Source organism: Ciconia boyciana, chromosome 6, assembly GCF_034638445.1.
Source record: "Ciconia boyciana chromosome 6, ASM3463844v1, whole genome shotgun sequence".
NCBI lineage: Eukaryota > Metazoa > Chordata > Aves > Ciconiiformes > Ciconiidae > Ciconia > Ciconia boyciana.
In genome coordinates, this window is record NC_132939.1 from 55,422,553 (window position 1) to 55,447,890 (window position 25,338).

At 41.9% G+C, this 25,338-nt stretch overlaps 1 protein-coding gene across 1 annotated transcript in view; it reads right to left on the reverse strand.

The window, feature by feature from the left end:
• The window catches only part of CLMN (calmin), a 72,624-nt gene that overhangs the window by 15,795 nt on the left and 31,491 nt on the right, over positions 1-25,338 (reverse strand). Inside the window, exons 2-4 of the mRNA XM_072864988.1 lie at positions 4,562-4,623; positions 1,864-1,959; positions 242-325 (exon numbers count right to left, since the gene is read on the reverse strand). Coding sequence (XP_072721089.1) covers positions 242-325; positions 1,864-1,959; positions 4,562-4,623 — 242 coding nt within the window. The remainder of the gene's footprint in view (positions 1-241; positions 326-1,863; positions 1,960-4,561; positions 4,624-25,338) is intronic.

Consider the following 25,338-nt stretch of genomic DNA (forward strand, 5'->3'; position numbering starts at 1 on the left):
TCCTGTTGAACTTTTACATTATAAAATGAACAAATAATCCTTGTTTTAGACTCTGTAGGTGTTCTCGTTGTGCATTTCTGTGTGGCTTTTCAGCCTTGCTGCTAAGGTAAGTCACAGTACCTTTAAGTAGTGCATTCCTCTTACGTACATGCAGCGCATCAGACTAGTAACAATAACAACAATTACAATTTGCAACATACATCAGGAGAAGATATTAAGACCAGCCTTTGGAAATACTCACATTACTGTCCTCCAGAAACTTAAGTGCTTTGGCTATGTTGTTCAAACGAAAAATGCGATGGCTTGAAGATTTGTATTCGTGCATCTAGAAAAAATAAGAGCCATGCTGACTTAAAAAATGGTGGAATTACTCACCAAGTCATACAAAGCTTAAAAAGCCTACAGATACAGAGGCAAAATAAAGCTAAGGAAATCTACATATATAAAATTATTGCCATCTTTTCTGATCAGTGAAGTGCTTCAACTACATGATCTGCCCTTGCTGTAGCAAAACAGGGTTAGCAACCAGCTTTCCTGTTCTCCAGATGTTATCACAATCTTGGACCTGCCACGTTGATTATTTATGTAATCACTCCCCAAGACGTTCAGTCACAGGATCAAATTTACCTGAGAATTTGTAATAATAGATTTTTTTTTCCTTGAAATAAATTAAATGATCCTAATTAGGAAGTGTGAGCAGTTTTCATAGCAGGCACAGGCAGGTGGGGTGTAGAAGCCTTCATTTTGGCAGACATGAAACAGATTTGTTGCATGCCTGTCTCCCTGCAATTCCGCTTTGGCACACTGTTTTTATCCCGTGCGCAGGAACACCTCACTGCCAGCACAACAAGTCTGGCCAGCTGACCTTACCTCCTTCCTCGCCCTTCTCCCTGACCTCCCGGGGCACAGCCTAGGGTTTACCGTGATGTGTTTCCCCCTTCAATTCCTTTCCAGCCTGGCTCTCCATGCAATCTGTGTGAATGCGCACAGAGACACTGCTGCTTCTGCTACAGCTCCCCAAAACTGCACGAGTATTAAAAACAGGCAGTTCTGAATGTGTGGCCACAGTGGCCATTCATGCTGCAGTATGCAGGTGCTTCAGTCACTACAGAGCATCACCAGGTGATTGCAAGTGTATTTGCACTGGTGAGACCGCTGCAGAACAGATCTCCCCTCATATCCAAGTGCGATACCCACACAGAAGAGAGTACTTGCTGACGAGACTGATGTAGAAAGAAAACATTAAAATCATCTGTAATTGGTCATTTATATTTGCACTGGGTGTTTCCATTTCTGGTATGTGGAACTTTATACAGCTCTTTCAAAGAAAGGAGGGGAGAAAAAGATTCTGGTAAGTGAAACTTTGCCCTTCTGATTTAGACCATATCAGTAAGACTAATGAAACCTGAGCCAGGATACCAGAACTAAACTCACAACTACACCAAGCATCAGCAGACCTATTAAGTGTCATAATGATCTTAGATAGATAAAATAGAAACAGACTTTATGGATTAAAAAATAATACAGCAAAGGTATCTTTTCTTGGTAATGTGACTTGGGTGATCTCCAAACAGAATATGAGAGCATTAAGGTATTAAAGCCTTAAAAAACCTGAGGGGTAGGAACGTTTACACTGATCCCACACCATTCGCACAATAGCTATATATTTCCTTGAAATCTAAGTTACAACTCAGGACAACCAGCCTGTAATATAAGGAAATTGCAATGAAGTTGCTGAAATGCTTATTACTATATCCAAGACACGGGACCAAATTCACCCTTATTCCTTGGCTGTCCATACATTGTTGTTTGTAACATACAGCGCTCCATACCTGCAGAGGTTTCTCCCTCTTGTATACATACCAGCTTTTGTCCTGACAGGACTTCCAGTAGCGCCATCAAGATTTTGCCATCTTGTATATCAATAAACAAGTCTTTCACTTTCAGAGGAGGCTTGCACTGTGAAGAAAAGAAACCAGGTAGCTTCTAAAGCAGTACCGCTTGGTACATCACCATGATTTCAGAGAGTAAGAAGGAGAATTTTACAAGACAGAGATACTAGAAATAAATCTTAGCCTGCCAGAAGAAAGGGCTGACTTTTCTTCACATCAGTGGCAATTCTGTCCTAAGAATGTCTGAATTAAAACTGAGATATAGTACCCATGTAATTGAGATCAGACAAGGACTTATTCCATATTTCCCATAACAGAATCTCACCTTAAATACTCTGCCTAGGAAGCAACCACACAAGGGTTGGGTGCTGATCCCTCAGACTAAGACAAGTCCAGCAGAAGCGAATCCCACTTTACGCCCAAAATAAACCTGAGATCCAGCCAGCCCAATGTCCTGTCTCCTCTGTAAGGTTTCTGGTGGTGCCATCCTGTTTCCCAGTATTGTCTAAGTACTTTAAATAGCAACGTCTTGTATTGTGTCTCTCTCTTCTCAGCAAACTCCTCCAAAGGGAACCATCTCCTCACTTCACCGAGGTGTCTGATGATGTGTGCGCTGAGGCACACGGCCAAGCCAGCTCAGCCCTTAGGGATAGTCTCAGCTGCAGCAATTATGCTCTGTTCAGGTGTCACTCACTCATGTGTCCCTAAAGAGCCAAATCTTTTTATCTTTGGTTGGGCAATGCACTACTGTTCGATTAAGCACTGCTTCTGGCAAACTGGGACCATACATTTTTGTTGCTAGTCTTTAATCAGCCAAGAGTACTAAACAATGCTCCATACTGAAAGAAAGAAAAGTATCGTTCATTTCAAGATTAAATAACCTATCTGAAAGCCTCAAACCCAAACCTTTTTTATTCTTTCATTACTTAAGACAAGAACCACCAGAACTCGGAAGATACAGACTACTCCCAACTATCCCATGACCAGCACAGCCAGCTCCTCTCAAAAGATGACCCAAATGGTATGGTCTGCTCCAAAAGGGGACACACCGCACCATAAGTTTCCTGAAGAAGTACAAGAAGAAGACTTCACTGCTGCCCTTAAAAGAATGAAGCCACTCTGCAAGAAGTGCTTCCTGGAGGATAAAGGCAGAAGCCACCTTTCTCGGTGGGTATCGTCGGGAAATGACCTGTAATTAGAGAGCGCTTTAGCGAAGCTCTCGTTATTTACAGAGATATGTTTATACGCCACTTCCAGGGAAAACATTAATATAGCAGCAGACTTTTGCCCTTTCTTCAGAAAAGCATTTTTCTTTGTTGAATCAGAGAGGAAAAAAATTTGTATGAACTCCAGAGAAAACAGTTCACCTGCCCACAAAGTTTCTAAGACTTCATATGCTTGGCACAGGAGAATTAACAGCACCCTACAGCCTTTTTCATGATCTAATCCCTTCTGTAAATCAAAGACCTTCTCCACAGTCATATATTTGACAAGCCTTTTTGACAACTTCCAAAATTGCAGTTAGTTTAAAGCCCTAGAGCCTGATTCACGAAGGAATCTCGTAACACTGTCGTCGTTCTGAGAGACCTTTGGGAGCAATTGCTAGTCAAAACATTTCCAACTAGCCTTATTCTGATTTTCCAGTGAGATTTAAGAGGATCCCTTTATTCCTTCAGCAACACTCACTGCAGGGGAGTGGACTTAAGCAACTATATATGTGATGCCTTTCTTCTAAAACCCCTTTGCTTTACTATGTCTGAAATGCAATCACTTTCCAAGAGCTACAGGAGCTAGACTGAGAGTCGACTTGTAGCACAAACTTAGTCCCAATCTGTACTCTATGAAATTTAGCCATGGGTACTAAAAGCACTGTGAAGACCAAACTCCAGTCCAAGTTAGGACTGTTGGTCTAGGTTAGGAAGCTGGTCTCATTCCTTGATCCTGCACTAAGCATTGCTGCTGTCTCAGTAATACTAAGAATTTTTTTTCTCCTTTCATCCCCAACAGCAGGAAAATAATTCTCTTGATGGCAGACTCCTCAGGAGAGTTAGTACTTATCTACTATCAAAAAGAACAGTAAATTACGTTTAATAGCCAAATTATGGTGTGATTAAGAAACAATTGCATCTTAAAAATATGAAGAAATGTCCAAAAATTAGTTCTCTAACATAAGTGGATATGTAAAGATCCCATCATACAGCCCCCCCCCAAACATGACTGACAAGGAATTAATGCTTCACATCTGCAGATGTGGGATGAAGCCAGGTTCTGAAGAACATCTGTCTTTGGCCATGATGCCTCAGATGTTCGAACTTCCAGTCCAGGGAGGAACACAGTCATCATCACCTCAGAGCAGCCTAAACCACACTTGATTTTATGTGGGTACATTCTGTGGGAAAATTGTAGCTTCATGATAACAGTCAGTAGCATTAAAGGCTTAAATGCACCTGAGATGAGCTAAAGCCAGCCAAACATTCATTGTGCCTGAAAAGCAATTTTCATTTACCCAGAAACTTGCTTTCACCTTCCCCTCATTCTCCTCCGAACTTCCCCATACAAACAGAAGTCAACTTTGTTTCCAAATTTTAACTACTTTAAAATGAATTAACTGCAGTCTGTCTATAGTTGTGTCCTTGTATCTCAATATCACTATTGTTTGTCAGTCTTACCTTTCCCAAATGTAGGTTTATCCATCTGGTAAAGGTCCTCTTCTGTACATTTTCCCGTTCCACTAGAAATATCAGAAACAAAAAACAGCACTTAAGTTTCCAGAAGAGGGAAAGCTGGTAGGAAATTTCAAAAACTGATGCACAAAAAAGTCAGAATTCATGAGAGCCCTATGAATAAAACAAATATATTCCAAACCAGGAGGTAGAAGGCTGAGCTACGGTGTTTTATTCAATTTCTTTGCCCAGACATCAGCTATACACTCGTAGATGCATTCTAAAGGACGTACGAAGAAGTCTCTCTTAGTTTTGCAATCTTCAACGTAGCTTTTGAGAGGTGAACATTTATGTGTTGTGCACAGCTCTCCACTGATGTTAGGCTCTGAGCAGGCAGCTTGACCCTTCTGTGTCAATTTATAGGATTATTCCTGACACCCTCCTGCAAATTGGGCTAGCGTGGATTCCAATGTAATTACTTGCATGCACAAGGAAACAGGACCGCATTAGCCAACATAACAATTTTGTCTTCATTCTTATGAATGGAAAAGCTTAATCAAATCTCATCTTCCCAATCTCCTATCTAGTCCATTGAAAATCAAAATTCCAGGTCCCTACTTTGAAGAATCATTTTATTTATATTGCAGTAAGATGAGGAGTGCTTATTCCTTGCCAGAAGTGCTGTATGCTAGGTGCTGTACAAACAGCTCTTGGGCCAGCTGAAGAGTTTTTAATCACATCTGCCATTTCCTGAATCCATTTCCATAGTGAATTACAGCAAAAGTGTAAGGGGAATCATATTACTGACCAACTTCCATTTACCTTCTAATATAAAAAAGTAAACCATATATTTAATATAAATGAAGTAGACTGACAAAGTAATATTTCATTTTTGAGACAATTATTCTCAACTGGTTCTCAAATTTCACTTGAATTAAGGAAATCTGGCAATTTATGAACAAAAACCATTAAAACTAGTTATATGCTGTATTTCAATTTACTCATAGAGCATATAAAATATATTTTAAAACCATTTTGTGTTTCTTCAGCCCTACAAAAATAGCTAACCTATCTACTAGGAAATCACATTCTGTAGAAGTCTGGTTTGGTTTTATTGGTCAGACTAATTATAGGCTAAGTAGTAGCTTCCGTAAATCAAATTTTAATATTGTTCTTTTTGATCATTTTAACTGAAGGGTCAGCAGCCTCTAATCATATGTAGAATTGTTTTCCTTATTTTAATGTATTGGAATAGAGCTTTCAGCATGAATTACATCTGTCACTGACAGCCATTCAGGCCTTTTAAGTCCTCTTATTCCTGTAAAACCTGATTTTATGTAAGATGGGTTAAAAAAAGTCATTACCCCTTAAGTGCTTTAGAAAACATGGAAAATGCCAAACTTATTATTGCTGTTGGCTTTTCTTTTAAAATATCTTAGAAGAATGTGCACAGATTTGAAACAGCTCTCTACAAATGAAACTGTAAATTATATTAGGGTTCCAGAATATCTGTAAAAAACCCACAGCATTTACCACCTACAAATCTCAAAGTACAATAAACTAAGAGACGTGTCACATCTTTCTTGGGCTTCACTTCCTTCAGCACCTCAACCCCAGAACTGGCTTTCCATGCACTCACACATCCACGGAGCAGAAGTGCTATGTGTCACCTAGGGTGTAACTTCCACAATCAATCTGTTAAAATTAACTTTTGAGGGTGGGTGGAGGTTACTGTTAAGCAAGATCTGTTCCCAGATACACTTCTTGTTCAAATACATGTGTTGGTGCAAAGGGGAAGGCAGAACGGGCACAGGAGCTAGTGGCAGGCAACGAGGCACCTCTTTCTAAAGCTTGTCTGAAACGCTCAGGAACGCTCGGATGGGCAGTGCCAGGTTTTGGGGAGGACAGGAGACCTTATCAAATGGGCTGGCTCCACAGACTTCCAATGGCGACCAAAATCAAAGAGGAAACACAGAAGGGTACACAGAAGCAAAATTAATGTTTTCTGATTTCATCAGAGGCTTGGCTTCTTGGTTTTGGGCCCTATTTTTCAGCAGTCACTTTGGCAATCTTTTGCAGGGTAAATTTGCAGGGTAAATAAGGATGCAAAAGAGCGCTGTGTTTATTTACAGATCATCCATAAAACTGAGCACACATTGCCTCCTAATTTTGCTGCAGAAATTCTGCCATCGATGCAAATCAGAGTTGCACATATGCCTGAAAGGATGGGCGAGCCAAGCTGGTATTACTGCTTCCGGAAGCTCACACACCAAAAAAAATCCAGGCACATTCAGGAAAGCACTGGCATATATACACAGGCTTCTGACACTAATCAGTGAACGTTTCTCCAGCAAACAGACTCTTACCAGGGAGAACAACGACCCCAGAATGGACACTGTTTGATTCTGTTGCAGTCTAAAGCAATAGTAACTGGATGGGGAAGAGGAAAGGAGAGGAAATGTGTTTATAAAATCACTAAGGCAGACAGACCCCTAATGCAGTCCATGTGCTCGCCAGTAGAGTTAATGGGAAAAGTTCAGCACAGGTATTTACTGATTTGTGCCTTTAACTGTTATTCTTCTCCAGCTTTGTGGACCTCCCAGTTTCGGTACAACCCCTCTTCTCCACAACCTTTTCATTGGAGACGATTGTAGAGACTCTATAAATTTTATACAGTTTCTATAAATTAAATGGAATCTTTTTTTCTCCTTTGCACCTACTATTGTATAAAAGTGAAGAAAATAATTCAAGTCTAAAGTTCCTGTGCTGATGTATATAGTTTACTAAAACTGCACTGGGTTTACTGGGCAGCTAGAGAGCAATAACACCATTATAAAATAATAATTACACACACCATATGGCTGGCCTGCACACAAATCCTATGCTGGAAAAGAAGAATGCCTGCTGTGAGGGTTGGATTCAAAGATGTAATGCTGGAAGGTAGTAAAAAGTTAGAAATTGCCATTTTGGTTCAGCTCAGCTCAGACCTTGACATAGGAGGAAAAAAATATAAAAAGAAATTCTGAGCACCACACAGAAGCTAGGTCTTCCATACTCTGCCAATAAGCTCAACTGCAACATGCTTTCACAGTACCGTCTACAATGTTGCAGAGACACAGTATTCATATCAAAGTACACAGGTAAGGCACTGACAGGCATTAGCTGCAATAATTTAGAGGGGAAAAAACCCCTAGAGAAGGAAAAAGTGTACTGGTAGGATGACAAACCTATTGTAACACATGCAGTTCTTTGCCCCACAACTGTGTTCTAGAGGACAGCAGAATTTGGCTCAGACACAATATCTGCACCTTAGTCAGTTTGCAAATAAATATTGACAAAGATATATATTCTGGTTTGTCAAATCTTATGGCAAAGGCAACTAATTTGTCACAGAGTAGAACTAAGCTAGTTCAAAAACCACGTGGGCAAATTCAAGGTTAAGCTGTTACGGACAAGAGAGTTGGGCTGCTTCCCTTTGTGGCACTATTTCCTTCCCCACCAGCCTAGAAATTCCTCAGGCATTTACTGCTGATGCCATTTCTTCCTCCTTCAAATCTCCTCAAAGGTCACTACTGTTGCAATACCTACGAGAAGACAATCCCCTAACAGCCTTTACGTTCAACAACAAATTGGAGATAGTAACTATTGATTTGCTTTTAAATACTATTTATTCTGGTGTTGTAGAACCAGTTATGAATAATCCTCTGAGGCACACCACCATGGGGCTGGGCACATGAAAGAACTATGAAACGTGGAAGCTGATTTGAGTGGAACACTTGTCAGCGTGTAATTACCTAGCTTCAGAAAACTGCTTGATTTGCATGTATGGATATTACTCCCAAAGCAAAGCAGAAGGTCACTTAAATTTGTTTCCAAAGCTATTAGCATTTCATCCAGGATATCATCATCAGATGATGTTAAAACCTTCACAACAGGCCAAGCTGGCTTTTAGATCCACTTGCAACTTACCTTCAAGACATCTTGTTAACTACTAGTTTTATAACATGCACAAAAGTCAGCTTCCTCATTTCTACCACAGGTTATAACCTCTATAGATACAAGATATACCTGCTATTAACATTAAGCAAGTTTTCAAGACAGAAGTGGTGGTGTTGGCCACCTAACTGTGAAAGAGGATGCTCTGACTGCCCTTGGCTTCAGAGGCAGTAACTTGCCAGGAGAATCATGCCATATCCACTTCATCAGTAACCAATGGCCACCACAGAACCAGCTCAGAACCTGTATGGATCTGGAGGTATCCAAGCATCTACCAAAGTCTTAGATCAGAAGAAAATGGCACTTGTAATTAAATAACAAAAATATATGGGCAAATGTATGATATTCAAATACTACAGCCTAACTCTGAAATAAAAGATGTGGTTCAGACACCCTAAGTCTTGGAAAAGGCAAATTCCTCTCCTTCTGCCTTCCTCACCCCAAAACCCCAGCTCATACAGCCAAGCAATCAATCAGTCTCTAATGAACACACATTGAACAATCTTCTTTTGAACTACCCAAACTCCAGGCCACTAAATAAAATGAGAACAGGATTTTAAACCGGGCTTCATGGTGTTCCTCTACTGTGACTCAGCCTAGGTATTTCTGATTATTAGTCCTCATACTATCAAGTTTGAATACTGTTTTCTCTGCAAACTTAATGTTCATGAAGGAAGCCAGACTGACACCTTAGAAAATGGATTTTTACCTAAAATTGCTCATTTGTTGCCCACAATATTCCAAGCTTGTGCTACTATGTCTCAAACACTGAAGAGTGTGCTTCCAGACACGAAAGCTCGTGTTGGTTTTACACATCATGACGAGGCTGGCAGCAATACCATTAGCTAAGGAGAACTTCTTAGGTTTTTGTTTTAATGAGGTGGTTGTATCTTTGCATAGACCCAGACCGATGGCACTGAGTAGCCAGGTTGAATTTTGGTGTCAAACCAGCAAAAAGAGGGTGATGTCTCAGACCTGCCTCAATAAGCTTCTGTATACAATGCAGCTGGGACACATGAATCCTAGCATGCTGTTCTACCCTTTTTGCCTATATAGATGCAAGTAATTGCGTATGCCATATGAGCCAATAAAGGCCAGGCCATTAGTTACAATAAGCAGTCAGACATTAGATACAGGATGTTGATGTTAGGTACAGGATAGCAACAGCTGTAAGGAAGCACAGATCCTTGTCCAGGAGACCTTTTACTGTTCAAACACAACACGTGGGACAAAGTTCAGATGCAAAGACAAAAGACAGGGTACATGCAAGCAACACATCTGACATGGCAAGAGTGATTAGAGGTGAGCTGTAACAAAAAAAAAAAGGGTGGTGAGAAAGGGAGACTGGGTGGGGGTTAGCAACTGACAGCAAAATAAATGGAGAATGTAAGATGAAATGTGTAAAGAAGGGCAGGAGAAAGTGCAATTAAATTTTCTACTTTTGCTTCATCTCAACACAGAGTTACATTAAACACATTGAACTATGAACCCTCAGAGACTTAATCTCTATTATATATTTTTACAAGAGGCTGAAAAAATAGCTCACAACGTAAGACAACGTGTAGGAAAACACGTTCCTCTCAAGTCTATATGGTGCAGTCCAGCTACACTGCTCAGTGAGTACTCAGTAGTTACAAGAAATTCTCCATATTTGTAGGAGTGTGAATTTTAATGGCATAATCAAAGAAAAAGGAATAATTTTATCCAAACTGCCCACAAAATTCATTTTATAAGCTTTTGAATTCCTGGGAATTGTTTATCTTCCTTGTGCTTAAGAAACCTCCAAACAGCTTAGAAGATTAATATAAAATTTCTTTTTGATCTATACAGGGGTTGCAGGCTTTGTTGTATACCAAATGCCAATCTGATGTAATTTGGAGCACATGAAATATCAAATCTTAAAAACTCTGTTTTTCTAAAGGAAACATTAACTACACTATATAACATGAGACTGCTCTCAAGTTACCTCCTCTGAAATAGGGCCTCTAACCCTTCCAGATGAAGTTGTTAAGTTAATTGTTTGTTGAAACTGACCCATTTATTAGGGTCCTTATTAAATTTCTATGGCAGGTGTTGAAAGCTTGAGGCTTTTTCATTCCATCAAAGTTGCAGAGTCTGAGTCTTACTGGTTCAAAATTCTTTAAAACTCTGGGTTGGTGCTGCAGAACACAAACATCACAGGATCACAGGCATTACGTTTTCATTAGCTGCAGCTAAACAGGTTTCTTTTGGAGTTCAGTGTCTGGTTATAGCAAAATATTTACTGCTGCAATTGTTATATTAGGATTACATACACCAGACAAATACTGCAGGATGAATATGAGATTTCTAAAAAACTCTTAGTGCTTCAATCCTCACAATGTCTGAGACAGATGTTCCTCTTACCAAGGCATTAGAAAGATGAATTTACTTGTAAATTCTACTGGGCTCTGGAAGAGAAATCCTACATAAAATATTACTATTAGAGCTGATCAAAATAGCTTCCAATGAGAGGGATTTATTCTTCCCCCTTGAAAAGTAATTTGGTAGTGACAGATGGTAAAGATTCCCCTCCCTGTACCCTTCAATCACAAAGCAAACATCTTTGTTCTCATGACTTTTTACATGCATGGAAAATGTTATTGAACAGATTAACAAAATTTCTCATTTACATACCAGGAATGTCCTTATGAAACAAAAAAAGAGAAATACAATTCTTTTCTGAACACTTGGAATGAAACAAACTTCAGTGTTTGCTGGCACCCAACAAGGTAGTAGTTAGGTTAAATTCAATGGCTTTGGAAGTGATCTAACAAGCGATTTAAGCGTTGATCCAGCAAGGGGTTTTCAGGCTGTGCACACCACCTCTTGTGGTATAGTACATGCCGTACAAGGAGCATAATACCTCCTTCTGTGCATGAAAATAAACAGGATTTGCTATTACCAGCAATGGCCATTAGGAGCAATGCACATTTACATCTCAATTCAAGAGTTGCTCCTTAGCCCAGGGTTCACTGTGTTCCAATGCTGTTTGCTGCACTAGTACTGGTTTCTACAAACGGTTCACCTCCTGGGACTGCTGATGTTTCTTCAGGGTATTTATTTGCCCAGCTCTGCAGTGGGCAAAATGTCCAACCCTTGCCGTTGCGGGAGTGCTGAACTCTGCTTCAAGGGGCAATGCTTAACGTCAATTTCAACCTCTTCTTGCACCTTTTCTACCTACTTGAGTATCCCAGGTCCAATTCTCTTCACTTGCTCAAAAATAAAATCAGGGGTGCCCTTCTGAAAATAACAAAAATTGTAGTCACTGCATTCAGCCAGGTACCAGTTAGACCTATCTTCTTGTTAGTTAGGCTCTTGAATCAACGTCACACCAACATGGTTTTGCCAGCACTAGCACAGCTCTTTCCCTCCCACGGACATGGAGAAGAACACCTCGTACCTATACCAATATCTGCACCAATATCTGTATCCCACTCCTAACTGAAGATCTCAGTGCTCATCCTGGAGCATCTAAGAAGAAAAGAACAACATCTTCCAGAAGCCATCCTACCTCAACCAAGTAAGGGCTAGTCACAAAGTCCAGTCCGTTTCATCTCCACTGCTCAGCATTTACCCTTATTTATTGTGGCAAACCTAGAAAGCCTAGACTGTGAAACATTCCTTATTGTTTATGTTTTTGCCTTCCAGAGAGGAAAAAAAATCCTTTTGGCTGGTTAATTTTGTTGAGACATCAAAAGCTGAAACGCAACAAGATATTCTGCTTTACATCAGTTCTGACAACAGTGCTAAAGCCTGAATAATTTGAGATGAGCAAAGAAGCCCAACAAAACCCACGCTATGTGTCAGGGTTATTTCTTGACATTCAGAGTCAGATGAGAACTAGCGTGTGCCCAGATTCCCACTGCTTCCTATATTCATCAGTTAATGTTAATAGGTTGGTGGTTAACTGTACTTTTGTGCATTTGAAACCATTGTAACTGAATTTGTGAGTAGAAGGAAGAAAATGCAGGTGCGGGAGACCGACAACACGTCCACTTCCAAACAGAAGTCCCAGGCAGTTTCCTGAGCATCTTTACAGGAGTCAGTCTTGAACGCAAAATTTGAACTCTCGCGATTAGGAACAGGACCTTCAAAGAACTACAGGATGGTACAGAAGGGCTGAGGAGACAACTGCCAGAGATGTATAATCTTCTTTGGAATTTGCCTTACCTGTGGGAAACTTGTACTTAGAAGACAGTAGTTTCATTTTCTAAAATCAGGTAAGGAAAGGCAACCACAAACGTGGTATGACACAGAACTACCTTGCAGAGGCCATGAAATCACAAAGAATCACCTGTTGGGGTGCCTGTGGCTTCTGGATTTCTCTTTTCTGCTTCCCCATTGTCCCCAAACAACTTGGGGACATTACCCAGCCAGTACCTTATCCAAACTGAGATATGCTTATGAAGCCTTCTGAACAGGACACCGCAGCACTAGAAGAGGTTCAGAAGTAAAACTTAATTATACATATGCAGTACTGCAAAACAGTATTAAAAGCCAGAAAGAGTAACCCACTGCATGGACCACCAAAACCTACTGGTATGCTCAAAAAAGGAAGGGGCCTCAGATGGGTCTCCCTAGGGAAAAATACACAGAATCACACTGCGTTCTGCCTCTCTCCCATTTATCCATCCCTTTAATGTCTCTTATCAAAGTCACTAAGCAGCACAGAAAAAATAGAGTGAGGAACATGGTAGTCAGACGAATATTAGAAACATGCAGAAATACATGCAACTCTAAGAGCAAAAGATTGAAGAGATTTACGGAGATTAATATTAACTAGCACAAAATCCTGTGGCTTTGGAGGAATAAGCAGATGCTTTGTCCACTGTGGGCCAGACACGTGATCTGAAGTAGAGGGTATGAGACCGTTTTTGGAGGTATGGAGAGGAAAACAAAACCAAAAACAGAACGTTAAGACATGGGAGCTACACTGTAAGGTGCTGTGTCGCACAGAAAGGCAACTGCCATTTAAAAATGGATGAAGGCAGAGTGTAAGCTGCCAAAGTTAGATTAAAATGGCTAAAAAGCTGAACTACAGTAGAGGTCCTTTTTAAGATGCATTATGAAATGCAAGAGTCTAGCAGGGACCAGTGGATAGCCCTGAGGAGTTGCCATTTGTCTTAATGACCTTCTAGGAGGTATGCTTCAGGGAGTTACACCTGCTTTTCTGAGAGAAGGGTAGCTGCCACAGAAGTTAGGGGCAGATCAAGGATGGCAAACTTCTAGGTGTTCAGCTAAGTCAATCTCGTAGCCTCCACGAGACTCTGACCCTAACTCTGCCCCCCTCTAACCCTAACACAGGGTTCCTGGGCAGCACAGCAGAAAGCCTGGTCCCCTCTGCATGCTGGTGAGCACTGCTTTAGGTAGCACAGGGAACCATGAGCTGGAAGTCCTGGGCATTGTTCTCGGTGATGCTATCCAGCTGCCAAAAGTTAGCTGAGAAATTTTTTTTCTGAAGTCAGTAGCAGTCTTCCTTTTGCTCCAGCCCGCTTTGAAACCAGGCTATAATGTGTGAAGATCGTTCAGAAATAGTATTGGCACAGCTTACCAATTAATCAAAGCTAGAAGGTGTCAGGCAAAACCTTGGACTGGGCTTGGATTGAGGCCTGCTGTAACACTCAGTGCCTGCTGTAACACTTCCCAGTTCTGGGAAGAACTGGCAACTCCCAGTTCTTCCTAAGAGTCTCCCAAAATGGGGCAACGCAGTCCTCAAGTGACTGACGGAAGCTCTTGATGGAGCTTCACATTTTTAGCTGCACGCCTGAAGGCAGGTTTCAGCAAATCTGCCAGGATGAAAACCCAAGGGAAAGAAATGTGTATACAGGTTCTCTTGTTCTGAGGATCCAACACTAAAATAGTACCATTTTATGGCATTAAATCAATGCCATCAAAAGGCCAGAGCACAGTGAGCTGTAGACACTGCATGCATCTTCAACACTGACACTGTCATGCCTCCTGACTCTGTCATTAAATAGTTCATCTGTAACCTCCAGGGCAACAACCACCTTTCTACTTGTCTATTTTTTTTCCAAAATTCAAATGAGGACATGGCAGGAACCATGAAAACTCACCTTTTCTCCTTCATGGTCCACAGGGAATATCCACCCGGAAGAAAAAGCAAACATAAAAGAATTTGGACTTAAGTGCCAAGCAATTACATGTGTTATTTATGGACATTTCCAGAAACAAAATTTAGCAGAGAGGCATTCCTGATGTACACTATTACTCATAGCAAGACAACCTTCTTTCAAGCAAAAACCTGTTACTACATAGCTATATTCTGTCTTTGCACAGTATCTTCAACCCAATGAGCTCTGTGATCCTCCTTATCAGACTTTCACATCCTTTGGGACAAGATATAGCATTTTCTCCTGTTACGAAGCACCAAGAACTTCAGGGACTAATTATCATGCAAGCAACAAGCCCTTCCCTTAATACACTCAATGGTGCTCATATGGCATCACATCTTTCCAGAAGGCAAGTTTTAAAAAAAAGAAAGCTCAGGGAAAGAACACGTATTTTGTTGCTTTGAACTGTGCTCAACATGCATAACAATCCCTCCTGAGATGGATTTAAGAGATATGCTTCAAAATGGAATGTAAGCCATTTTATTTGCTATGTTAGGTTGTACTCAAATGAACAGTAATCAGACGTTCCAGAGAAAGGCAGACCTTCAAATATATGTCATAGTCCATAGCACAAGAGGAATAAAGGCACTTTGGAAAGACAGGGAGCTTCTGTCAGAGGGTCTGGTTTCTACAGCCCTTTGAATCAGTTCTCTACTTTTATTTTTCTTTTAATGCCAATTAAAATGATTTTTTCCAAGCTTCCTGATGCTCTTGGCCACTCCCCAAGACTGTTAGAGAGAGGAAGAGAAGGAACTGTTCAGTTACTGCAGCCTGCCTGGTGGGACTTCAGAGTTGCACCACGCAGAAGCGTAGTTTCACATACCCTTCAGCCCAGTACAGATCCGCGCTGCCACTACGAGGCTCAGCAAACACTCCGGCCAGCACAAGGGAGGGCGTCAAACCGTGTTTTGGCAGCGGAGCTGGCCTACTGCGTACATCAACCCTTGGCCTGAGCGCTCATATGTCTAAACACTATCAGATTAGCTCACTCTCCCCCCCGCCCCTTTGCTTTTGCGCTGCCTTGCATCTCTCTCCTCAAGCCCGAACGACAGGATTCTGGTTAATGTGTGCTCCTTGCATTTTTTTTTATCCATTTGCCACATCAAACCATGAACGTTGTGCAATGGGAATAACGCAGAGCATGAGGACTGACAGCATTCCTGCTTCCACAGGAGTCAGAAGAGCTCTAATCGGTCAGCTCCTGTTCTGCCTCTTTTTCTCACTGTCACAGGCACACCTCCCAGTTTCACCACAGAGGACCACTGGTATGTGCTGGATATGGTTAATAGATGATACATCCACCTTCTTTAGGCCTGCAGGTACTTACAGAGCTGGAACGTGCATGCTCTCCAACAGAAAAATCAGTATTCGTCTGCCATTTTTCTTCATCTGTAGGATGTGAGATGGGTGGATGAGGAACGGAAGAGGACAGTGAGGCCACTGCTGCTTTCAGCACTACACACTCCAGTTCCGTATGGCAACTCAGCTGGACAATCCAGTAAAACAGGAAAAGACACCAAAAGCACCAGGAAGGCTGCCCTGCATGCAGCCTCTGATGTCAGCAACACCTTATCAACAACACTGAGATCAGCTGAGCTAGTACAACCACGGACATTGAATTTTGGGTGACAGAGGATGACAAGATGTTCTCTTCACTAAGGCCATACCTATGCTAGACCTAGAGACTTTAAGCGGAGAAGCTTTTGCCGATGGTAAAGGTCCTGCTCAGCAATCAGTGCCTTGCCTTGCTCACACCATTCAGCAACTGCTTATTTTTGAGACCCTGGTTTTAAGGTGAGAAGCTTAACTTTCGCCAACAGTTTCTACTCTTTACAGCTGTATGAAATGACCTAAGGCAAACCAAACATTTCAGGAAGAGACCTGACTCATGGGTTTCGAGAGCCATATATCCCCAGTGTCTGTCATTTTGGGGTCACGGAAAGACATTATTAAGTATTCCGAGGACTCTGGCAGGCTTGAAGTGTGCATGGCAATGAGCTTCATCAAAGCACTCACAGCACACAGGGTACAAGCAAAGTCAGACCAGAGAATTGAGTAATCATGACTAAAACATGATCGTACAGTCAGTTCCCCTCAGGATTAGAAACACAATGAAATCTTCATAGAGAAAAAAAATAATTAGGAACGCAACTACCTGATTGCAGCCTCTTGCATGGCAACAGGGAAACAGTAAGTCTTTAAGCAAAAGATGCTACTTTGAAATTGAGGTATCATTAAAAAAAATAAAAGGACTCTCAATGCCAAACAGCATTTAGACTCTGCTACAACATACTGCTAGGAAGGGCATGGATACCAGACTATGAACTCTATTAAAAATATTATGTAGAAGATGATGAGGAGAAGGTTCAAAGTCTTAAATGCTTGAAGGAATCCCTTTCAGACCTTGAGCAGATTTCCATGATCTCTGTGCTTCTCATATTTAACAGTGGAATCATTAACGCTCTGAAAGGATCTTGAAATTAAACCTACAAACACTGACCGCAAAGGCAGTCAGATACTTCAGTGACAACTACATAGTCAGGCCCTGATGTTTAGAAAATAAGCAATTCATAAGATGTTTTTTGCGATGCATCTATCTAACAATATCGCAACTGCTGATTGATCCCATCATTTACCCAGCCAAGAAAGGAATTCCAACAGGACTTGATACAACAGTGTGCCACTCTTGTGCTAGTTTGGTTTGCACCTGTATAAAATTCGATCCCAGTGCACTAAAGCTGTAAAGACAGCAAAACCTTTTACCTACTAACCCTATGATACTGGAAGTAACCGAGAGGAAAAAGTACAACTGAACTTCATCAGCAGACCATTCTTCCCTTGCTCACCAACATTACATTCACAAGCAAGTCACCAGAAAAGTCAGGATGGGAATTCTGTTTGATGTAACTACACTTGGAAGAAAAGAGTGAAACTTTTCATGATTATCTTTTAGTTTATTTCTCCATTAATAATAATGACTGCAATTTAGCTGTAAGAACAGCTTTGAAAATATACCTTCTCTATTTTAATTTATTTCTACAGCTGCAGAATTACATTGTTTAACTTTTCTTTCTTAAGTGGATTTCCTTTGGCTTTGGCTCCCATTTAATAAAGTGACGAGTTTACTGAAAACAGCCTTTGCAGTTTCAGTGGATTAGTATGGTAAAGCCTAACTTGATTGAAAAATAACTTCACTCCATGTTGCTTTACTGCCCGTCAGCTCACACTATTGACTACAGCTGCGTCTGGCCGCCAGACCAGTTATTTCACTTTTTGTTTGTTTTCAAACGGTCAGCAATAGCAATACCAATAACATGCACACTCTTCATTTTCACGTTCTGTGGTGTCTGCAGAGTAGCTGGGAACCATCTGCATGGAGACACGTTGTCAGAAGAGGGCTTTTCCTGCCTTGCTGGAGATCGGCAGGTGACAAAAGCAAAGAAGGCAAGTATGGACCAAAGACAGCAATATAATTCCGTACAGTTCTATGCCAGATGAAACACGTGGGTGGCAATTAAGTAGGAAAAGCTTCTCAGAAATCCCTAAGCACATAATTTAATCAGGATTTGATGCTATGACACCACAACATGCTGCACACCTCTAAGGTCTGGAGAGCCTTCATCCCCCTCTCATCCCGCAGCCTGCAGCGCTCTGGGCACAGCCGTGTCCCACAGAGACTCTCCCTTCACAGTACCCACAGCTAAAGACAGGCATCAGGATTTAGCTTTTATTTGTCTGCTAAAACAAACAGATTTGATCTGTAGTCCATTTTATTACGCCATAAATAAGTTACTCTGTCCTTTCAATGCTGAAAAGGTTTAATTTTATAGCTGTTTTATGGATGTTCACATTAAACCTCACACATGTGAGCAAACAAAGACTCTGACATTAACAGATGAGAAGCAAGGACCATGGGCCTTTTAAACTCACAAGACAAACTTCATCTGCCCTCTCCTACCTTGGCCAGAAGACTAAAAATGGAGATAAATGCTGACTTTTACAAATGCCAGTATTGGCTCATATGTCTCTGCTGAAAAAATGATAACCAATTGATTTAATTCTGTGCCCACTGAACACAGGATTTTAAAGCTTAATTATATAACTCCTTCCATTTACATACTTCCAGACCAGTCTCTCCATTAAAAAAAAAAAATCAATAAAAAATTATACAATCTAGTATAGAAGTACAATTACATAGCAAAGGACATATTTTTGTCACGGACAACGTGCAGGCAAGAAAAAACTTTGAGTTTCTGAATAAGTAAATTACAATTTACAAAATAATGACAAAAAATATTTATACAAGTTCACAGTATTTGCGGTTTCAACAGAAACCTCCTCGGTATAAAGAACATAAACTTTGCTCACTAAGTGAGAGCCAACAGTCTTCTAGAGAACTTGCCTGGAAAGGAAGCTGCCAAGGGGTCAAGAGATGAAACTGTCTGGTTTCAGGAGGAAGAGCTAGTCAAAGGAAAAACTTTTGAGCCAGTATAAACTGTCCCTTTTTCTCTGGATTTCTAGAAGCTTAATAAATTGATCCTTGCAATTTTGGGGGCAAAGGTAAGAAATTATCGCTATACTGATTTTACAAACGAGTTACAGTTAATTGACTTGTCTAATGCCACACAAGAAGCCAAGTCACATCTTGAGCCTTGCTCTTGGTGACACTTTGCATGGTATGCAAGGATATGCTTAGAAAGTGCTGATTTGATTTCAGTTGCTGTGCAAGCAACGGATCTTTAAACTGCAGCTTGTGTGGGCCCTTTTCTTAATGAAATCCGCTGAGATACCGGACTCCACGGATAAAATAGGTTTTACCATACAGGTCTGAAACGGATAAATCTGGAGCAGCATGTACTTGCTATAAAAAGTAGGGGGAAAAAAAAAAGTCTTCAAACTTACATTTGTCCCAAGAGTCACATAAAATTTCATGTCTCGGGGTTGTCTTCCAGAGAAACTAATGTTTCCCTGGAAACATGTTTCTAAATACAGTTGCTCCACTCATATCTTGTACTAACAGTTTGCTCCTCAAGCACAGAGATGGGCTAATCGGTGCTGAGTTAGTATCCCTGAAACTTGCCTGCTGTAGTCAAATCTCAAAATTTCTCAGGATCCATCTATTTTTAATTACTGAGAGAGCAACAACAGTAACCTGTGGTCCAAGTTATTTCCAAAAGTCAGAGGATGCAAGTCCTCATGCATTAGGAGGACTAATGCATTTTTGACCTCTGACGTAGAAATAAAGATGCACTACTGCCAAACCCTCTTCAAATCTGAGACAGCTGGTGCTTAAGCAGGCACTGCTGGCACTCCCGGAAAGGGACTGTACCCTGACTTTGTACCATGCCTGGCACACTGGAGCACCAATCGCTTATAAAAGAAAGATCCAAAGCTGCCCCAGCTAAGCTAGGGTGAAATACACATTTCTGAGGAGCTCCTGGGAACCAGTGGAGCAAATCTGTGAAGTCACCATGATGCTTGGTTTCAGGAGATGGGTTCTCTCCTTGCCCAGGCACTAGTGTAAGCATTAGTCTTAGTTTCTTCAAGGAAAAAGCATAAATGCTGGTGAATACTTTACTGTGAGAGTGCAAGAAATAGAAGGAGCTGCATATTTCCAGCATTCCTTCTGGTTACCCTGCATTGAACTTCTTGCCGATATCCACCTACAGCTACGAGGCTGCACTGGTCCTGGCATGTTTCCCAACAAGATCGCCAAGTCGCAGTGGGTTTAGCAGAGTGTTTGCTGTTCTGCGTCTCTGCCTAGGAAATGATGGCTCTGAAAAAAAGTGGGTGGGTGATACCAGCCTTTGCCCTGTCTTCTTTATGCTTTACCAGAACAGAGGTGCTGGAAGACATCACGCTCATCTCTTGTGACTACCTACCTGGCAGATGAATTTTTTCGGTGACAAACAATTCTTTTATCTTTTGATACAAGAGAGGTGGCAAGAGAAAGATTGTTTGATCTGAAGAAAAGAAGACTTAAGATTTCACAGAATATTTTTTTCTCTTTGTGCGAGGTCTGTAACGTCATGAGCGGCACTGAGAGAGACTAATTTGTTATTGTCTCTCCCAGCAAAAGAACTAGGGAACATCAAATGAAAACATCAAGATGCAGGTTTAAAAACAAAATTAAGGGAATTGCCTCTTCACATACAACATAGTTGCGTTGTGGAAGTCCTCACAGCCAGACACTGTGGATTCAACGCATTTAGTGAGGGCTTAAGGGGAGGCACATTGACAGAAGGGAAATCCACCCATGCTTATTAACTACATTAACTTCCTTCTGGCTCTGGAAGTCCCTGGTTTGTAAATGGTTGCAGACTAGATGATGAAGAAATTGTGAAAACTGCTTGCCCTGTTCTTATACTAGGTACCCCTTTTGGCTACCGTCAGATAGAGATACTCGGCTAGACGGACCTTTGGTGTGACTATATGGCCTCCAGTACATTCTTCTATCAGGTATTATGGTGGACAAGTCGCAGCTGTGGGACATGCCAGAGAGAGAACCTGGCCTGAAGGCACTCTGTCATATTACTACGCTGAAGCAAAAGACCACTTTGGATAAAAGGCCCTGGGAGGTTGAGAAGAAGCGAGAAACATTTGTCGTTTCATGCTCATATAGCAATCCATGGGCTCATGGGAAGGTGAGAGGTTTGGGTTTGGTTTTCTTTTCTTACTATTGCCCACTCTGTCCAATCTACAGTAGGACTTCCACCACTGCAGATAAGTAAATGACTGTTACCACATTTGACATCAATTTACAGTCTTCTTTGAATGATCTTGGATGGTCCCACCCTTAGACGGACAGAAACATTAAAAAAAAAGGCAGGGAGAGGGAAGGACCTGGCTAAGACAACCCTTCTTGCTACCTGTTCCAAGGGCTTTTCACTCACTTTTACTGGTAAAAAGTAACACCCCTTGTTAAAGCCAACTCTTTAACAAATGACTTTATTAATTTAAAATGTATTACCCTATTTATAAAACAGCTGGCCTCGTTAAACCAGCCGTCTGTTAATAAAACAGCCATGAAAAATTTCCGCAGTGTATGTCTTACAGGGCATAGCTATCACTGAGCCCGTGGGTGGGAGAGAAGTATTGGCATCCGAAGTTGGACACACACAGAAAAACCCCTACAGTAACCACAAGAACCAAAGTAAATAAATAGGTCTCCTGTCACAACCTGAAGGTTGCCACCAGCCAGCACTTGCCAAGGAAAGCACATTCCAGATACGGGGTCCTTCCTTGCTGAGACAGGACTGCCACAATTGCTCCCAGAAACAAGCCTAATCCATCAGACTCCAGATCTCTATGGGAAATCAAAAGCCAGAAATAAAGTCAGGAAAGTGATACAAAATTATTCTCAGACAGGTCACCACAGAGAATATTTTTAGACCAGAAACAGTCTGCTTGATGTGGACTAGAATGCAAAGAGCAGTTACTTTCTCTTACCCACATAGCAAGCACTATGTCACTGATGCCAACACCTTCTAGAGATTTATTTCTCCATCCCCTTGCATATCTATTTAGTTCAGCCTGCCCCCTAATTCCATCCCAGAGATCAGAAAATGCCACTTTTGCCTGCTTTGCCTTGGCCTGACGAGGCCGTATGAACACCCCGCTTCTTCCCCTTCCTCCATCAGGAGAGATTCTTGCACTAAAGGGTAGGTTTGCTGGACAGCTGGGGATATGGAAAATGCTGCCATTAAAGGTTTTCCCTAGGAATGTAATTCCTTGATGGTCAAGGTCACCATTGTAATTACTTACTTTAAAAAGGAAACATTACAATATCAACTGAGTGTTTTTAAAGAAATCTGCAGCTTCCAGGAGTGCTGGCACCTGCTGTACAATGTACTTGCTGTTGGCCCATAAGAGCATCCTGGGATTTTGGAATAAGCTCTGGGCAGAGAAGTTATCAGTCAAATACCAAGCTAAGAATTTGACTCTGATAAATTCTGCCAGTGTGGTGCTATATGAGAATGCTCTTTTAAAACAAAGCATCTCATTACTGCCTCTGTTCTTTTCTGAGGAAAAAAAAGAAGTAGTATTTCTTAACTGGTATTTTTTCAGGAATTGCACCTGGAGCAAAAGAGAAGAACCCCACAGTTATCAAAAAGGACTCTGTGTTCTTACTGAGGAAGCAGTTCAGTCGCCAGGCGCTGCAATTACCTGTCTCATGACCTACAGAGAGGGTGCACATCCAAGCACTTTTCCCACAAAGCCACCTGTGCTGCACTCCCAAGGACGTGTCCCCTTCACTGTATCTGCCACCACTTGCAGCCTCTGGGCAGGAACTTCTCGCTCTGTACTCCTTAAACCTCAAATGATCTGCATCGGTCTGGACACACTCATCAGCAGCTTTTTGTGGCTTTGCGACTCTGTATCTACTTCAGACATGGAGGTGAGGAGGTGGAATTGTTCCACACCAAGGAACACTGTCAGCAATCCATGTATTTTGGAGAAGACAATTCTTTCACGTCTTATAGTTTCTCAGGTTGTAACGTTCAATGGCCAGTATGGCACACCTGAATTTCCACCTTCAGTTTGGAAGCATCAGCCCATGCTTTTCCCTTAGATGCCCTTCTAGTGCTTGCTTCAAATTGTACCAAAACATCCATGAAACCAAGTTAATGTCTGCAGTTGTCTGTACTCAAGAGGTTCATAAGTGACATCAGGTGTTTCAGTATGCTGGTTTTGGCTGGGGTAAAGTTAGTTTTCTTCACAGTAGCTAGTATGGGGCTGTGTTTTGGATTTGTGCTGGAAACAGTGTTGATAACACAGGGGTGTTTTGGTTACTGCTGAGCAGTGCTTACACAGGGTCAAGGCCTTTCCTGCTTCTCACCCCACCCCACCAGCGAGTGGGCTGGGGGGGCACAAGGAGCTGGGAGGGGACACAGCTGGGACAGCTGACCCCAACTGACCCAAGGGCTATCCCATACCATATGATGTCATGCTCAGCATGTAAAACTGGGGGAAGAAGAAGGAAGGGGGGACATTCGGAGTGATGGCATTTGTCTTCCCAAGTAACCGTTACGCGTGATGGAGCCCTGCTCTCCTGGAGATGGCTGAACACCTGCCTGCCCATGGGAAGTGGTGAATGAAACCCTCATTTTGCTTTGCTTGTGTGCACAGCTTTTGCTTTCCATATTAAACTGTCTTTATCTCAGCCCACGAGTTTTCTCACTTTTACTCTTTGGATTCTCTCCCCCATCCCACTGTGGGGGAGTGAGCGAGCGGCTGGGTGGGGCTGAGCTGCCGGCCGGGGTTAAACCACGACATGCAGCTAGCTCTGCAGACCAGTATACTCGTTCCCGGTTTAAAACAGGGAAACCCTCTGCCCTGAATATAGTTGGTGGTATGAGTAGCATCAGGCATATCAGTCCTTGGAAATGGATGATTTCTGTCCTCTACTCGGTCATTTTAAACAGAAAAAAGTTTCTTCCTCATTATGAAGTTACAGACCCAACGAGGCCTAATTCAACTATCCACATGTCCGCTGGGTGCCCATTTGTAGACGCATGCCCTGGTGCTCCACGTCACTACCGTCAGCGTCCCAGATCACCGTCCCAGATTTGTACCCTCCTTCCAATTCTTCTCAAAACTGCAGACGAACTCACTGCTAACTCAGTTCTGTCGAAACGATCCCCGTTTGCTAAACCACCTGTGCAGCCACAGGGGCCGAGCCGTGACAGGAGGCCCCACGCACACAGCAGGGCAGACCTCCGGGAGCAGCAACGCCACGGCCGGAGCACCACGCCTGCCCAGAACCGGGTTCCCCAGACCCTGTGGACAACCGGTGCTGCCCTGCGGGGATTTCTGCCAGCCGGGCACACGTGTGGTGCTGTCCTCCCTCCCTCCCTCCCTCCCTCGCCCCAACCTGCAATGAGGGGTTTTACTTCATACTTTGCGTGCCACTGTCTAAAATACGCACGGTGGATAAGATGCTACTTTTTCTGTCTTTGTTAATCTCTTTGAGCTCCTTTAATTGCAGCCTGGAAGCTTTTCCCACACTAGTGGCTGGTATTATTTTATCCTTTCCCTGAAGAGTTCAACTGCCTTTGCTATTTACAGGCATTTCTCTAGGGTTGAATCTCAGTATTTCCTGGGATATAAAGTCACATGTTCCGCAGATTATCCCACCATCATCCCTCTTCTGCTTCTTGAATGAAGTCAGAAAAGAAAAAAAACCTGCATACTTCTCTCTCCCCAAAAAGTACATTCTATCCCATTAAAAACTGATGCAACATACACTTCAAACAGCAGAAAGAAATACTGCAGATTCACCAGCTTGTCATCTGCTCCACCATTCCACCACTAGACAATAAAATTAAGTAAGGCTTTTTAATTTTTTTTTTTTTCTCCTATGGTCCTCTCTACACTCAGGCTCTGTTCTTGCTTCCACATGCACGCAAGCATTTTTTGCCAAGAAGCCCCTTTTTCCAGGTAGTTTCTGCTGGATATATAGTCTTTCTAGGTATTGTTACTTTGCTTTCCTTTTCTATTCTTTATTTGCTAAACTGACAACTTCAACTCTATTACACACACCAAGTACCAGAAAATATAACATTTCAGAAAGGGTCAGAAAAGGCTGGTTTCAGAAAGACCTGGGCTAATCCCAAGACCAGCTCGTGGAAGCAC